At 41.1% G+C, this 18,761-nt stretch overlaps 1 protein-coding gene across 1 annotated transcript in view; it reads left to right on the forward strand.

Annotated features, from left to right (window-relative positions):
* Positions 1–3,260: 3,260 nt before the first annotated feature.
* Positions 3,261–18,761, forward strand: part of LOC149088289 (uncharacterized) — a 38,732-nt gene continuing 23,231 nt past the window's right edge. Inside the window, exon 1 of the mRNA XM_089246419.1 lies at positions 3,261–3,626. Coding sequence (XP_089102545.1) covers positions 3,560–3,626 — 67 coding nt within the window. The 5' untranslated portion in view covers positions 3,261–3,559. The remainder of the gene's footprint in view (positions 3,627–18,761) is intronic.

Consider the following 18,761-nt stretch of genomic DNA (forward strand, 5'->3'; position numbering starts at 1 on the left):
ACGATCTCCTGACGGTATCCCCCCCCCCCCCGGTAGAAAATACCCTAATCTACATCAAGGGGAGGGAGGCGAAGTATCCTCCCTCCCCTTCTTCAAGATGTTGGTACAATTATGTGTTCTCAACTTTGGGGTGGTCACTGAACGATAAGCGAAAGAGAGGGAGAAAAATGTAAGTCTTGGAGGATTCCCCCTTCGCGCTTGTTTTAGCCTAGTTCATAAAGCATTTACTTGGACAAACAGACCCTCCCTGGTGAAAGAGGAGACGATTCTCCCCTCCTGTCTACCTCATATTATACGGCAGTTATTAACCCGCATCGTTGCTCATCACCAGGTTACCACACTCCTGCATCAAGCGCTCGCTGTTGGCGTGTCTCTTCCTATCAAACGAAACTTCTGCTTCAGTCATCACGAGGCTCCTCGTCTTTGGAATTTCGTTCACGGAAGGGGGGGGGGGATAATATTTACTTATAGTTCTGTAGCAAATTATAATTAATTTTTCCACTCGTTCTTTCTCAGTGTAATAAGAATGAAAGAATCCAAAAAATGTATGCTGTGATGCTTGAGTGAGGCAATAAATAGACTTTTACTCGGAATATCCCATCGCGTTTTTAGATAACTCACGTTTTAATTAAAAAAACGCTTTTGAATAAATTTGGATCGGAAATATTCCAATTCTTTCACACGCTTGCTCAAGCGGTGGCGTGGGTCAATCAAGTGATCTTGGTATGTGATCTGGAACTGTGCCGCGGGCCGCTTGAGTGATGTGTAACTGCTTCGCGTTGGAAAATTTCCTTGGAAAAGTGATAACAATACCTGAATGCAAACATCCGTGATTTTGATAAGCTGCTTTGACTGTTATAAAGATGTACTATTTGATTTTTTATGTCTCGAATTCACTTTAGTAAAACAAGGTGTTTAAATCTTTGCATAAACCAGGCAGCTTCTACATGTTACTCATGACTGAAGTATCCAAGAGCACTGAGTGCTTGTTATTGATTTCGTGAAATTTTACTGGTCCGCCCCCCACCCCCATGTTCACCAGTAGAGGAGACAAATTAGGTCATTAACAAGCGACGAGGACGAATTAATAAGTCGGCTATAATGACTTGTGATGATTTTAACTCCTGATATCCGTTGACGATTCCAGATTATCTATCGATTAACTTTAAATTATAATTTGTTGCATATATATGACATTATGGACGATTTCTGATCACGTATAATTACGACGACGGTAGCCTATACACTTTTCTCAACGTGGAATTTATCTATTGCTATCGCGAGACATCAAGGAAAAAACCGTTAAACATTGATAGGAAATAAGCGACATCTCACCAAATGCAGTATATGGACAGGGCCATCTTAAAAGCACCACGGTTCCCCGGACCAAGTGATTTTCTGAGGCCAATTTTTTGCCTACCAGGCAAATTTACGTGCATATGCCTCAAAAATTTCATCTTATTTTTGTGAGGCCACTTCTTTTGAGGCTTCCCGGGTGGGCCCATGCATTAAAGACGGCATTGTATATGGGCTAACGGACGTCAAGAACTATTTCGAAGATCACAACGATTGACCTAGTGTAGCAAGAGACGCTTGTGGCAAGCTAGGAAGCTCACATGCTTAGATATTAACATATTCGTTGTACTCAAAAATATGATTTATAAATAAAAGCTAGATGCATCCATCCCTTGGGAACGCCTTGAAATTTGTAAAAGACCGGACGCATCTGGTCACCCTCAGTCGATCATTCAGGTTCCATTGATAAACGTAACATTATTTTGGTTCTAGTTTGAGCGTAAGTCACAGATTTTCCATGTGAGTACAGTACTCTTCTACTGTTGGTGGACGACGCTCGCAACTCCGACATGTTTCTTTTTTTTTACGGACCCCTCATTAAAATATCGGAAAAAATACTCCTTTTCGCACAATGTCAAAGTCCTCACTATATTTTCATTATCAATTTATGATTCATTCTAAAATAATGTTCTTCAACCTTTTGTAACGGCGGGTCGGTGAAAACAGCTGAAAATTTTTGCGGATCTGCAGAAATGGGAGAAAGTATATAAATAGGAATTTATGTTAATTTATTTATTACATGCTCGGTTTCATTCTGTATAAATCGGTATGGCCTCTCTCTCGTCCTTTAACAGTTCCCATGTGCTGGAATCTTTGACGGGGGGGGGGGGCGACAGGATTTTTCACGGGGCCTTTCTACGGTAAATTTATAATCCAAAAAAAAACTGTGGTTCTCAACTTTTTTTCCTTTTCGCACCCCCCAGCGCAATGCGACTTGAACGACTCTCGCACCCCCATGGATAACACGTTTTTTTTATCTGTTAGAAAATTCAATTTTTTTTTCTGTAATTAATTTATATTAATAATCCAATAATTAATTTCTATGAATTCTTTTCCTTATTTTTTTACTGTCTTTTCGACTATGGCTAGTGTTTGAATTTTTCTTCTTTTTTTTTAATTAATTCAAAAACAAACTTACTATTTTTTTTTACTTTCTTTTGAGATTTGGAAAGAAAGTTTCATTGAATAGTTCTTATTGATTCCAGCCGCAACAATTATAAATTAATGTTTCTTTGACACTTGACTGAATTAGTTGGCGTTTTTCCTGAGTCGTGTGTTCGCGACAGTATCAGATCTAAGCACAACATGCTAATATCTCGAGGCAACAATGTAAACAAACCACGAAATAGTTTAGGTAAGTAAATAATGGTATTTTTCATCAACCGAAATGGGGAAAACAAATACGATCGCTAATCGAAAAAGAAACTTTCACACCGCAACGCATTTTTGTGAGCAGAAGTTAGACAAGGTGTCAAGATATTGGTATGATTTATATTTTTTTAGGAATTGAAAAATTCAATTTTTATCCTCATTTTAATTTTCCTGAATAATCAGTCATCGTGTTGTAATTTTTTCCATCTCGCACCACCGGTAGGGAACCACTGGTCCAAAAACTAAAGCAATAACGGGATCCATCTCGGGCTAGAGCCCTGTCAGCCCTCATCTTGTAGATCGGGCACGGACAACTGGAAAAAAAATTGGCCGCTGCCGATTAATTCTATAAATGGGGGAGAAAGGGTCACTCGATTTTTTTTTTTCTTTTTGCTTGAGGAAGCCGTTCTTGTAAGAGAGAGAGAGAGAGATAGACCATCCACCATCGCATACCTGCCTTCGTCTTACCTGATTCCAACGAAAGATAAATGACAAGAAGAAAACAAGAAAAAGTTTGTCTTCAACTGGTTTTTGTTTGTTTCCGAATCCCAGCAGGGGCTGCTGCTCTTTTTTCATTTGGCTCCTCTCCATTTGGCGATCTTGTTTTGGCCTCTTCTCTGGGATCAGATGCGACCAAAGAAGAACCCCATTTACAAATAAAAAGTTAGCAGCAGCAGTAATATAGTCGTCGGCCCCGTGTTTCCCCTGATACGGCCACAAAATAACCGATTGTTGCAAGAAAGGCTTTGTTTTTCATTGTGTTGTGGGAAATCGCTCTGTTGGTATATTTCCATTGTTTTCTAGTGGAATCTTTTTTTTTCCTTTGAATAAGATGCTGCTACAGCTATTGCAATTTGGACTTTTAGTGGAGTGTGCCATGGTTTTTGCTGCGTACGATGGTGAGTAAACAAAGTTTATTTCGCTTGAAAAATTCTTTCTGTTTTACTGAAATTATATTTACCGTCACGTGCATATAATTTACGTCAAATGCAAGGGATGGAAATTCTGGATTGCACCTATTTATTGAAAAGGGGGGTATCTGTATGTGATTCGGGTTATCTTTCCGAATGTATACAAACTTTTTCTCCACAAAATAGATTGCGTAAGTAGAAGTTAGTCAAAGTAGGCTGGGGGCAAATGGGGGCGATTTCCCCGAGCCGAATAACGCTTCCACACAAAAAAAAACACTTATTTTATATATATCTTAGAAATTTTGATCAAGGCCGGAACAAGAATAGGGGCGGGGGAGGGGTGCAACTGCCCCGTGCGGCAAAAATCCTAGTTGCGGTCCGGATTTTGAGTTTCTTGTTTGAAATAATCTGTAAAGTAGGAGCGGGGAAGCACACCTCCCTTCTTTTTTTTTCTGAGCATAACCGTTCCAGCAGGGTAGGGCAAGAAAAGTCTGCCCCTTGGTCCCCGAGCAGGCACGCCTCTGCCCTGGTTCAAACATTTTTTCTATCGGCCTAAGCAATAGACTTTAATTCTGAGGATCTTAACCTACGGGTCGCGATCCAAACTTAGATAGCAGGATCTTCCAAGATGGGGCGTTCGAATCCAGTAACAATCAGGGGCTCTTGAGCTATGAATCCAGACCCGAATTGGATTCGCAAGGGCTTCCGAGATGGGTCGTACAAAATCCACTTACTTCCAGGGATTCTTGAGATATGGGTCACGACCGAAACTTGATTCTCAGGGGACTTCCTGGAAGAGTCGTAGAAAATTCTCTTACAGCCCTGTTTTCAGTGGCGGATTAAAGTCCGTTGAGGCCCCGGGCGTAAAAGAAAATATTGAGCCCCTTGAATTAGAAAAAAGTGTAAAGTTTGGGTTTTTCGATGGCCCTTCAGAAGTCGGGCCCCGGGCGCGTCCGGCGCCCCCTCAGTTAAATTCGCCTCTGCCTGTTATAAATACACTTATTGCTCACTGGTTTCACTAATTTCGAAAAACAAACAGTCCCATGGGTCGCGAAGTTGATCTTATTGATTTTTGGTCGCGGCTGAAAAAGGTGAGAAAACCCCTGACCTAAGAAATAGACTTTAAGCGTTTGGTCTGTAGCTAGTGGCCAGGATCCGGGGTTCGTGTTCGGTTTGTTCTACTATGGGTCTGATTTCTGCGTGGGAAAGTGGGACAGTTATCAAAGGCAATGGGCGGAGATACGGGGGGACGTGGGGGGACATATATACATTAGATCAGTCAACTCCACCATTCACGTCAAAGGTGGAGTCGACTGATCTAATGTATATATGAATTGATATCATCATCATCTTGTACCCCAGCGATAATGACCGTGCCCCCCCCCCAGACTTCCAGGTCTATCTCCGCCTATGTCAAGGGCCTCCTTTGTTTTGGCCCTAAATTCAAGCTCTATATTGGTACTGTATCCCCGGACTGGCCAAACATCTTTGACCCCAGTTCTGTAGAAACCAGACGTGACGTGGGTTCTATTCCGCGCTAGGTGTATAAGTCCTGTCACCTTGTGAGATTGTGCCATGCTGTGGAGAGAACTCTTGAGCCAACTGGCCCTCTGAGTAGAAACGATAAAACCGGGACATTTTTCAAAAAAGTCGGGATGGAAAAAGGAAACAAAAACGGGACTCGTGGAAAATGTGGGACACACGGTCACGCTGAGACAACAAAAGGAAATTTCTAGAACACCTTGAGTCCACATGCGTAAACTTTTATTGGGCTCATATTCTCGAGAACTCTCCTCCTTCAATATATGTATTTGCCATAACCTTCATTATGTCTATTAAAATACAGTAGACCCTCGTTATGACGGACTAGTAGGGGCTAAAGGTTGTCCGTTATGGTTTATAACAAATAATTCTTATGCAAGTGCTACAGAGGGGTATATTAATACTGTATACAAATAAAAAACAGCCCAATATACAACTAAATATGTAGTACACAGAAAAGATGTGTACTACATATTTACACAGTATTAATCTTACTTTTTTGTGGCTGACGAGCGATATGAGTCATGCAGCGCCTCCATGTACAGCATATGATTCGCATTACGAACAAAATTTTTATTCATATTTATTTTAATTTATTTCTACGTCATCACAACTAGGCTAATGGTTCTTCGCTTTCGTCCACACACGTACTGTGGAATAGGTAATATTCTCCTCACTCGAAAAATGAACACACGTGCGAGTGTGATTGTTTACGATACGAAACTAATTTAATGTAGCATTGTATCTAGCGTATGTGCGTTTGAAGTTTATTGTTAAATCTGCTTGGGGTGGGCTGATTGCGTTATTGAACTTGACTTTGAGGGGTATCATGAACAGGAGCCAACATTTGCCGAAGGAGATTATGTCTTTGGGAAAGAAAACGTCCTGGGTACTGTCAGAGTCATAATAAGATTTATACTGTATAATTAAAACAACAAAAACGATCAATCTCACTCTAAAGAACGTTCCCAATTTTTAAAAGAAAGACGAAATCATTTTTAAACTCCTGGATGATTTACAATATCGTACATATGTAAAGAAGTGATTTTCGGATGGCAGTCTATCCACCTCCACCGATGGTCTGTGAGGGACTACACGCCTGTTCCAGAATAAGGCATATAATTAGAATGAAAATATAGTGAGTGTGCTACGTAGGTCCTTAGTTCCCTTCGTGCTCGAGTAGTTGGTCTTCGAGTAAGTGCGCAAGTTTTGACGTGAATACGTTTTTTGAGCCTTAAATCGCGTGGTGGGTACTAACATAATGAAATTATGTCATTATCATCGGCTTTGTCTTTGGAATAGTTAACAAACTATACCAATATCGTCTATTTCCGTTGTGAACTGCTTCAGATCCATAACGGAAAACAATTTGTTACAATTTAGGGCAGCGGGCCTGGTGCTCAGATGGGAAGACACATTGAAACCTATATGATACGTATCATTGAATTCACCTTTGCAATGTGCATCTGACGATAAAATTGCTTTTGACTTGCGTTGGGTACTTCCTTTGAGCATTCAAAGAATTTCGTCACGCAACTTTTTGCGAATGCTCCCAGTATCGTCAGATGTGATTTACCTTTTCCTTAACCTTTCTCGCCCATGCCCCCCCCCCCCCGCGTCTCAACCAAGGTCTCTACATCCAGAAGTCCTTCATTTTTTTAAATTTATTTCTGAGTAAATTATAGTGTAAATTTTTTACACAAATACGAATCCCAACAAGCAAAATGCCCAACGAAACGGCTGAGAAAAAAAATGTATCTTTCCTGTGGGTGGTTTTGAACTCAGCCCTCCTGAACCTGAACTCTTTCCATTTCTAACTTCACAACTTACCAAATCACCACGACATCACCACCTTTTATAAATAAAGTGGATCTACGTACCCCCCACCCCGGGCTAGGTAACCATCAGCCTCCCTCTTGTGGTAGCTCTACTGCATTAAAAGTTAACACACTCTCAACCATCATATTTCCGTTGAATTATCCATATCAATTTTTATTACACAAATCTTTCTGTACCCTCTTCTCTAATTAAGTGCCATGCCCCCTTCTATTGCTTTTCGTCCTTGGCCCTCTCAGCGTATATGACTGGGTCACGTGGCCAAGTTGAGAACCACTGCTCTGCAATATTTATTTTTTAAAAAAGGTGATAAAAATCGGCTCAGCGAGGGTTACGTACAGATTTAGGAAAATTTAGGGAGGTGTCTGGAGATTTGGGAAGCTCTTGAACGGGCTAGAGTTCAGTAAGCTTCTCTTTCTTTAGGGTTGTATGTTGGGAAGTCTCGGCAACCCCTCCCTAGTTAAGATGGTATTGATTCTATGGGCAGTTCCTTTCATCCTTTTTGTCGCACCACGGTCATTTTCTGCACACGAGGGCTAATTATACCGGGACCTACAATTTATTGCCGATTCCGAACGGCAGGCATGTTTTTTATACTCATCGAGGGGTTGGTGCGCTAATCCCTTGATGTGGTAGCAATCTTTTCCCGTGGTCATGTTGTCACCCTTCCTGTTGTGTCTCCGCGTCAGGAAAGTTTCTGTCAAGGACGAACCGGTATCGAACTCGCGATACCTCTAAACATCCTTTGGTACTTTACCCGAGTATCTTATCGACCTGGGCCTCCTATGGGCAGTAATAATGGATTCTGAAAGATAAATTATAGTGTGACACTACATTTCCACCTAGGCTTTATTTTCTTCTCATCCAATTTTATTTTTTCACAGCTCGCTGTGCCCCCCCCCCCCACACTTTCCCTTGATTCGCATCGATGGCCTACTTAGCATATCGCAGGGGCACAAGGATACCACATGGTTGCCGATTGAGAACCACTGATCTAGGGCAGTTCCTGGAGTATTCGATCCTCCGCTTAACTCACCCGAGAAACGTCAAGTGCGTGAAATCTATATTGATATATGTATGCATATATTTAATATATCTATATTGATATAAAATTGATTCTCTCTGCGTGCGTGCGTCGCCAAATTTTACATGTATATACCACTTGGCACCCGACTTGAACGATTTGAACTTCGGAAGTATGTCAGAACTGGGCATTTGGTTACCGTAATTTCATAACAGTACGTCTCAGGGCCGTATTCACCGACATGGTTTAAACTATAGTCACAATTTTTTGATGAGAGATCGACACGGACTGGTTAAATTCAGGTTTTTAACCAATCTATATTGATCTCTTATCCAAAAATTGTAACTACAGGTTTAAACCATGTCGGTGAATACGGCCCGAGACGTGTTTATTCCTTTGTAATGGTTTGTCACTTCTTCAATGCTCCCATTATATTGAGAAAACCCGAGCCGCGCCGGGTATTATAGCTAGGGGGCCATTCAAGTATTACGTAAGCAGATTTTCAGCCATTTTAGACCCCCCCTCCCCCCTTGTCAGCAAGTCAGCAAAACACTGACCCCCCTCCCCCCTGTCAGCAAAATTTCGGCAGCAGCTTAGAATATTTCATATCTTCAAAAAGGGATGGTTGATGACGTAAGCAACCTTCAAACCCCCCCCCCCTTGTCATCAAAAGTCAGCAAATCCAAAACCCCCTCCCCCCCTCGATGCTGACGTAATACTTAAATGACCCCTAGTTTACTATAAATTATCCCGAACGTCCCCGTAGAAGTTTTTAATTAAGCCTGGTACTATTTCATGATGTGGCGCCTCTGGTGGTAGCTTTTCTGAATTTCGGCTTGATATTCGATTGAAATAACGAATTTTATTTGGATCTTTCATCGAGAACGAGACGCACGACAATTTCTGCGAGGATTATTGGATGGCAGTCTGATTCACGTGGCGTACACAAAGGGGAGGGGTTTGGGGGGTCTACCCCCCCCCCCCCGTGCCAAGATTATAGCGTTATTTTTCAGGAAAAGGTAACCCCCTTCCCCGAAGGGAAAAAAAAAGTCTGAAATCCCCCTCGAGAAAATTCTGCGAACGCCTATGCAGTAGTCAGTTCTTTCCCAATGTGAAAACGGAAAAAATTTACACACACAAACAGCTTCTACATTACATTCAAGAGTACCTACTAATTTCAGCGAAACGTCTTATAACATACATGCTCAACTCATGACCCGCGGAATAAATATGACCCTCGGAGTCATCTGATGTGGCCTGCGACCTGAAAGCTAATTTTGTAAAAATGAACCAAGTGGCATATTTCAAGATCACTTAAAAGATTCGCCGCACAGTTTCAGAATACTTAAGCTACCCGTGCGCAGTTCCAACACATTTTCGGATCACTCAAGTGATCCGCGGCGCAGTTTCAGAACACTTAAGTAGCCTTCATTACATTTTCAAATCACTCGTCTCCCGCGGCGCACAATCCAAACTCATTCAAGTGACCCGCGTCATATTTACAGAACACCGTGATGCAGTTCCATAGCTTTGGCACAACTATAGACCACTTAAGTGACCCACGGCATAGTTCAAAGTCGGTCAAGCGGCCCGCGGCACATTTTCAGATTATTAAAGTGACCCCCGGCCTATTTACAGATCTCTCAATTGATCCGCAGCACAGTTCCGGAGCTGCACATTAATAGACCGCTCAAATAACCGGTGTTATTTCAGATCACTTTATAAAGTGGGCCAGCGACACGTTTTCAAATCAATCGCGTGGCCTACCCTCTCCTAAAGGTTGAGCACCCTTGTTTTATATAATGTACGTAGGAACAGGGTTGCAACTAAATACTTTGTCAGCCGGGCAAGCATTTTGACTCCCCCGTGTAATGCAGAAGTAGCAGTGTTGAAGGGTGATTTCGGCTCCTTCAATCCAGCGCCCGGGGCACCAGATATGCCTGCTCCCTCTTTCCCAGTTGCGCCCCTGAGTAGAAAAATTGTAGTAGCATAACAAATAAAACTCTTCTTTCTTGCACACGTCAGTTCTTTCCAGCCTGAACTTTTGCTACTTAATGGTGGTGGTGGTTCTTCGGAATAATTGAAATGGTATTCATGAGAGTGAAAGAGTACGATGCATTATTGAAAATGATCAGCCGATGTCAGAGCAAGAGATTAATTGCGGGATGATGACGTTTCCTGAAGTATGTTTCGAAACCTGACTTAATTAAAGACCGGAAGGAGTGCGCGATTCTAATTAAAGAATCGATGATATAATTCTGCGAACAGCGTTTGGTGATTGATTCACGAGCTCTTCCTTAAATGAAATAAACGAATGCTGGAGGCGTGTCAAGTCGGCGTTGGTCCAGCGCTGAAATTCCGTTCTTGTCTCTTTCATGTTTTCTGCCGCGAGTCTTGACTGAAGCATATACATTTTGCATAACGTTAAATTATACGCATTACTAGGGGCGTCGATACGAAGTAAATATTGGGAGACCGGCGTCTATCCAGATTGGGAGGGAGCTGCGAACGAACTTCCCAAAAGCCTAATAATATGGGAAACATTTGTGTATCCCGTATTGAAACACTGGACTTTCCAACGAACCTACTCTATTTCGACACGTTGCTCGGTGGTTTTTGTACTTCTTTGGAGAAGCACCAATAACAAACTGACAGATAACACTTTACTAGGCCACGGTTGAAAGTCAAGCTAAATGGCTGGTGATCATCGTCGAGCATGTCGTCATGGCTGGTGATTATAAAGTTCAAACAGAGCTGTGAAAAGAAAGTTTTAGAATACGAAATATTAAAGTTTTTAATTGAAATTATAGTGGTGACCATTTTTTTTAAAGAATAAAGCAGAATTTCTCACAGAGCCAGGCCATCTTAATCGCTTCACACGCAGGCTTTTTTTTTGACATGAAATTTGGATTGTCTTTATTCGACGAATCGGTGATAAATCTGGTAACCTCGTCCTAAGTTAACCGCACGTTAGAAAAAAGAAGGGGGAAGGGAAAAAATGTATAAGTATAATAGATAAGGTAGATAAGAAAGTTTTTATTTTTAAGTCTCTTTTCACCCTCCCTCTACGTGTTCTCATTTGCTCTTACATGCATACAGTAGAAAATACATTATATGTGTGTGTGAAAGAAAAATCAAATTCAGTTGAGATAGAGTTATTTTAAAGCTTCACGATAGTGAAGGGAGAAGAGAGAAAACACGAGAGAGAATTCGTTTGAATTTATTCAACTGGCGTTTGGGCGCAATATTACGTCCGTGATAGTAAAGGGATAGCATAGGGATATATATAGGGATTTTATTTATTTATTTATTTATTTATTATATACAAACCTGTGCAAGGCCAGTAGGCTCTAACTCCACAGGTGCACTATTCAAACAATCAATAAAATTGGAAAGAGACGGCAGGGAACATCAGTACACATTCATACACACGAATATATACAAAGAGAAAAATGCATAAAAGATAACGCTAATAATAATAAAAAAAAAATCCCAGAACACAAAACAACAATAAAATAAACATGTTTACACAATAAAATTCAATATATAAATCAGAATAAAATACATGTATATATATATATATATTTAAAAAAAACAAAGAAAAGTAAATAAAAAATCATCACATGTAATTCCAAAGTGAAATAATCAATAGAACTGATGGAAAAAAAAAAGTTATATAAATAAAACAAGCATATATGCACCAATAAAACCCGACATGAACTAAAATGCATAGCACATTAAAAATGTTGAAAGATCAGAAGCGTTGAGAGAGTGACAGAATCTGTGATATGTAGATGAACACACGAGATCTGGTGGTAATTTGTTCCATACTCTTCCAACTCGGCATCGGAAGTTATAAAATTTAGCATTGTTCCTGGCAGTTGGAATTTTTATTTGTAATGAATGTCTTCTCAGTGATGGTCTGGGATTGATTTCAAAAAATGGAGTTGACTGACCCGTATATACTAAGTTGTGTACAAGTTTGAAGCACAGCTTTAAGTCGGCTTCAAGGCGACGCCATTCTAAAGAGTGGACGCCGAGACATCTCAGCCTTTCCTCGTATGGGCGATGACGCAGACTGCAAAACTGTTTGGTAAATGACTTCTGGACCTTTTCGATGAATTTTATATCTTTCACTTTGTACGGAGACCATATTTGCGAACAATACTCCAGGATTGGGCGTATAAAAACGGTAAATGCGTGCATGAGTGTAGCGGTATCACATTTTCCATACGCCTTCCGTAGGACATAAGAAGCGCGTCTCGCTTTACACACTATATTCGAATAATGTAAGTCGAAATTTCTGGTATTGCAAATGGTGATCCCCAAGTCAGTGTAGGAAGTGAACCTCTGGAGCTCTTCGCCACCCATCGAGTAGCTTGGACTCATTCTGTATCCCCCTATGTGCATGACACCACTTTTGTTAACGGAAATTGGAAGACGATTGACCACAGTCCAGTTGTGGAGACGTTGGCAGGCAGAATTAAGCTCTGTGTGTTCAGACGTGGGAAAAAACAGTTTAACATCATCAGCAAATTGTACTAGTGGAATTGGATGAGTGTAAAAAGCAATGTCATACGTGAATAGTACAAACAACAGTGGACCCAACACAGAGCCCTGAACTACACCGCTAGATACGCATTTTTTCCCAGAGAGGCAATCTTCAACACGAACCTGAAAAGTTCTAGAGCCCAGATATGACTGCAGTATTCGGCACATCTTTTCTGGCACACCCAAGTTCAATAGCTTTGTGATTAGAAGAAAGCGGTCTATTTTATCGAATGCTTTGTGAAAATCAATAAACAATATATCAATTTCGGTTTTTTCTTCAACGGCATTTGTCCAATAGTCGTGGCAAATTAGTTGTTGGATTAATAGTGATCGACCAGGAACAAAACCAAATTGATTAGATGGTATAAACCCTGAATTGATAGCAAATGTAAGAAGTTTTTGGACCAGACATCTTTCGAATATTTTAGAAGAAATATCAGTCAATGATACCGGGCGATAGTTTTGAGGATCAGAACATTTGCCTTTATTTTTGAAAATAGGACGAACTATGGCATTCCTCCAGGAATTGGGTATCATACCAAAGTCATAAAAATACTGGAACACTGCACTCAAGAAATAAGATGCCTCGTCTCGTAAGGCCCTGTAGAAGCTACCGGGGATACCATCAGGCCCAGTAGAAGAGCGAGAAGGCAGTGCATCTATTAAAGAAGCGATACCTCTAGCATCAAACATATCGATGAATTGGGAATGGTCTTGCATAAGGCCGCCATCAAAATGAACTTCTGTCGCGAACGGTAACAAGTAAGCGTCTGAAAATATGTCCGCAAATATATCAGCCTTAGATTGACTGTCAGTAATTATAGCTCCATCTACAACAAGGGATGATATAGATGCAGCCGAACGTAGTTTCCGTCGAGCGTCTTTGTAGAAGGCAGTACGATTATTATTGCCACAAATCGAACGGAGGTGTGCACTCTCGCTTGATGCAACGTACGCATTGTATTCCTGAGCCATGGCACAATATATTCGTTTGTTTAGAACACTCGGATACCTCCTCAAATTACGCCAAGCAATCAGTTTCCTCTTACCGATTAGTCGCAGTCTTTTATTTGCCACGTTGCTAAGTTTTAATGACATACGAGGAATATACCTCCAACAATTCAAAAAGAAAGTTTGAAATGCATCGAGGGGAGACATGCGCTTTTCCCTGATAGAACCAAAGAGATCATGTAGTAATAGAGAAAGAGCGTCATAATCCGCACTCCTAAAGTCATGTTTAGCCAAGCCTGAATAATTATTGGCTATTAAATTAGGCAGTCGAAAGAGAAATGGTATATGCGGTGGGTTGTCACTATTGCAGAAGGGTGGCAATGATCGTATGTCGATTATAAATTCGGGAACAGTGCACAAAAGAAGATCCAAGAAATTCTCTCCCTTAGTGGGAAAGTCAACAAGTTGATTGAATCCCAAGTCTGCAATAGAGGCAAGAAAGAATCTGTCAGTTGCATGTGTAGATATGAGGTGGTATGAATCCCATTTTATGTTTCTCATATTCAGGTCGCCGGCCAATACGATGGGATATCTAACTGTACAATATAGTCTGAGAGCATCGAAAAAACAATGTAAATGTCCGGCATCGGAAGATTTGTCCGGAGGAATATAAGCACAGATCACGCGCACACACTGAATACCGACTTTAATGTCCACAGCTATTATTTCGATTTCAGCATTATTTGTATCAGTTCTCGCCATAACAGCAGACGGGTTCAAATTATTTTTCGCGAATATGCAGACACCACCTCCAGGAGCGAACAATCTATCAGATCTAAACACGTCGTATCCCCGCGGGCATAGCAGGGAATCGGGTAGACTTGGGGACAGCCATGATTCGGATACGCATACAAGAGAGGGATCATAAGTTTCGAAAAATGAATGCAAAGTATACAGTTTATTGCAGAGACTGCGGGGATTCAAAAAGATTCCAAACACATCACATGGTCCTTTAGGTGGATCCGGATATCCCAGTGATCTTCCTAGTCACTCTGGGCCGTTAGAGACCTCTCTAGTAGAAGAGTCTTCATTTGTAGCTTGTTGTCCAGACGAATCCTCTAGAATAAATCTCGGAATTCCAAAAAATTCTCTAATATGAATTCCAACTGGCCAATGAGATGGATCACTTAAGATATTATAGTTCTCTTCAGCACTAGTCAAGACAAAAGAAGCGTAATGCATAACGTTCTTCGTGTTCAACTTCACGCACTCAAACTCGAATTGAGTATTCTGGAATAGCCCGCGTACGTCCGATACTGAAGTCTCCACATCAAACCTATTCACCAATAATCGCCTTTTACGAAGAGCTGGCACTACACGTATCTGCGACGATACAGCCTGGCCAACTCTGATGTTATGTCGACGACCATTTGGCGCTGTTTCTGCCAATCTCTGCTCATCCCTGCGATGTAATCGAACTGGGCCTATGGGACGATTAACTTTACGCATGGTATCCCGCTCTGACGTTTCGCCATTATTTGGATGAGTCTGAGTCAACACTTGGGCAAATGAAACTGAAGCTGCAAGAGATTGAGGTGTTGATTCCGATTGGATTGGTTTTATCGATGTATTCACAGAGGGGCGGAGAGTGCTCGACAAGGCAGAAATATCCGACTGCATCTTCGGAATAATTTGAGTGAGACTTTCCAGTTTGCTGAAACGCTCTTCAAATTTCTGAAAATTATTTACGATGAGATTTGATAAACTACTAAACTCTTGACCAGCAGAAGAAAAATTAGAGCTTACACTCGTAGTTCCCGAACGTCTATTCGAAGCGACGTGAGCATCCTCAAATAACTTCGAGATCTGAGATTTCAAATCCAAAAATCGTTGTCTCTCCGATGCCCTCACAGATTTCCTGTCACAAACTCCCGTAAAAATTTCGAACATTTCATCTAAGCTTTTGTAAAATTCTCCATTAAAAACATTGCCTCCGGAGGACGATAGAGGGCGTTCATCAGGCATTCCTATCAGAAAAAACTGCTCTGATACATATGAATAATAATTTCGAGCTTCTGACTACGACGGCTGTGACTGCATCAAATACAACCAGCACTGTTTGTTTACACCGCCATGTTTATGGGCGGTTCAATTAAACTTCAAAAAATCCAGAAACGAAATTCAGTCGTGGTTCTATTTAAAACAAAAATGTCATGAACTCGGCATTCACCACTTCCGATAAGAGAATATAACAAAATCTCCCCGAACAACGCTGATAATTATGAAAAATACTATGTAACTTACAGAGCTCCAACGAACACGTCAAGCACACTTGTAAATTCTCAAGCAAGTCCCTAAAATTTGGTGATAATTTCCCTTTCAGTGATCTGATGTTTATCAAAATTTTCAAATTTCAATGGATTTCAATCTATAGCATAGGGAAGTAGAAAATAGGTCTCGTCATGGGCCAGGGACCTCGCATCCATGAGATATACCCACACAATGAGATATGGTAATATGATTTTCAACAGCACCTATGCAAGTATGTAAGCTATCACTTTTTGCTAAATACAGGACTCAGAAAATCACTTCTTTCCCGGTGGCCCATGATGTCAATCAAGACGACTTTGCGTAAAACCAGAACAAGAGGAAAGTTCACTTAACTGTAGCCCTAGTGTTCTGGGTTTCCCAACTTCTAGGCACGAATATGAGATCGATTTCCCTTGTTGAAATGTTGCGCCACAGAGAGCAACAAACCCTACAACGGTACAAATATTCAATGATTAGACTTCACTCACAATTTGAAATACAGATGGTGGCACTACAAATTCAAAAAACACCAGATACGCACTCAGCTTGTTAGGTACACTCACACACGCACAAATCATTCAAATTTCCTCTGACGATAGACCATCACTGCCATCTTAACGCATAGTCCCACCAGAGAACGGCCCGATGGATTCAAGAGAAGAGGGGGGGGGGGAGACCCTCGTAGCCTCATAAAAATGAGATCTGGTTAAATTCGAGAGTGAGAATGGAAATTGGTGGACAAGCATTTCTAGCTAGACGGAAAGCTAAAGACCTCAGAAAAATCACTTTTCCCGGGGCTCCATGATGCTCTTAAGACGGCCTGTAGACCGGAGTTGTGTTCGATTAGAACATAGTCTCCCAAACTTTTTGTTCCATCGCCCCCTTCATCAGAAATTTTTTCCTCTCATCGGCCCTCCAACTCAAGTAAACCCATAGGATCCTATGTTAAATCAGTAGGTTCTATCGCCCACTTTGGGAAACACTGGATTAGAAGAAGCTCAGGGGTCCTGAACTTGAAAGATTGGACACGACCCACACACATCGCCTTAAGGAGATATCCAAGTGTCCACAGGGATGGACGTGCCCGGGAATGAAGGGTAACCCAGATGTCCGAAGACCGACCTTATTTGTTAAATATTTGCTCATTATAGATTAGTAAAAAAAATCGACTCGATAAGTGTAAAGGGTTTGGCACCTGCACTAGAGTGTGAGGCCCTAGATAAGAAAGGGGGCATGGGGGGAAAAAAAGTTAAACAAAACACTTGTGTATGTAGCTTGCCTTGGTCCTTGTGAATCCGAAAATATTATTTGGGCAACGAATATTCTTTAAAAATTGGCCATTCCCCCCATTTTCAATAAATAACTACGTTTGGGAATATGTTTGTTTTTCGAGTCTCGGTGCTGATGGTGCAAAGACCTTTTGTTATGCAAACAATCCTGAAGAAGACTTGCCATCTCTTCTCATCACTCAGCGGAGGCACTTGTAGTAGCTCGAATATACTGTTCCTATCAATGTTTGCTTTTCTCGAGGACGAAAGAGGCCAAAAAAAAAAAGTTAATGAACGGAATTTCTCCCTTTTTTTCATTATTATCGGCCATTGCCTCGCAGTTTCTACGGACACGTTGGGAAGCGAGGTACGACAGTGCGGCCACACGTTTATACGACGCTCAAGAGGCCACTTCGGAAAGTGGTATAAATGCGAAAGTCATTCAACTGAAACTTGATTTCAAACCAGACTCTATTTAAAAGTGATAAGAATATATATAAAAAAAAAAAATACTTCAGAAAAAAGAAAAGAATTAATTATTAAAATCGTATTGTATTGCAGCGGATGCCGCTTGTAATTCTCACTTAAAACGTTTTCTTCAACTTCGGTACGATTTATTTTTGTGGTCCGATACTCATCGAGATTTCCCGTTTAAAGCGTTTTTCCGACTACAATATTTTTCATGACGGTTTTTTGAAAAAACGTTGTAAATGGGGGGGGGGGGAGAGAGAGGATATCCACTGTATATATTTCTAAAAAATTCGTTAGAAATTCATGCACCATAAGTAGTAGCGTCATGCCCTCCCCCACAAAGTGTGAGGAGGCTAACAAGGCTCCGGCTTTGAAACCGGGATAAATCCTGTAATTGCTTTTATGTATATTTGTAAATTTATTTTTGAGGGGGGCTCATGAGAAATCGTAGCCCAGGATGTGGATCTCATTTCGCCAGTTAATATATTTTGTGTGGCTGTAAAGGGGGATTTCTCTCAAGAGCCATCGAAAAAGTAAAAAAACCGAATAATAAAATAATCCGAAGAAATAAGCTTGTGTAAATAAAAGAGGATTCCAATATGGCTGTTTAGCGTTTTATTTGCCCTCGCCATTGGACAGACAAGAATTCCCCGCTGAGGTCCTATTTTTTTCTATTTTCTTGGTTTTTTTTTTCTCTTAAAGTCATTAGAATCCATCTTTTCTCCATCTCCTGTAATTTATCAGGTTTAGCTTCTTTTTTTTCTTCTCTTCAACTGCAGTCTCTTCTTCTTTTGGAAGAAGAAGGAACTTGATACGCGTTTGAAGGATGACTGTGTCAAGTGAAGGAGCCCCGTCTCCCCCTCCCGAAAAAGAAAGAAGGGAGGACTTGTGTGTGTTGTACTTTATTCGTTCCTCTTACCTTATCATCGGGCATCTTCCCGCTGACAGCAGCAGGAAGATGATGTGACGCGAGGACCACGAAACTATCGCGGGAGAAAGAGACGCTGAAATGAGGTCCCCGCGTCTAGAAAAGGGAAGGGGGCTTATTTTCGACGAGAGACCGGCGTTTAATGGACCCTTGGCCTTTCTCCTTTTACCAGATAAAGATTCCCATTTATGGAAATATTCTTTTACAACAAAATAAACAATTTGTGCGTTTGGTAGAAACGT

Source organism: Pholcus phalangioides, unplaced genomic scaffold (genome assembly GCF_987345545.1).
Source record: "Pholcus phalangioides strain wild (caught in Gottingen) unplaced genomic scaffold, Ppha-v1.0 ptg000003l_1, whole genome shotgun sequence".
Lineage (NCBI taxonomy): Eukaryota > Metazoa > Arthropoda > Arachnida > Araneae > Pholcidae > Pholcus > Pholcus phalangioides.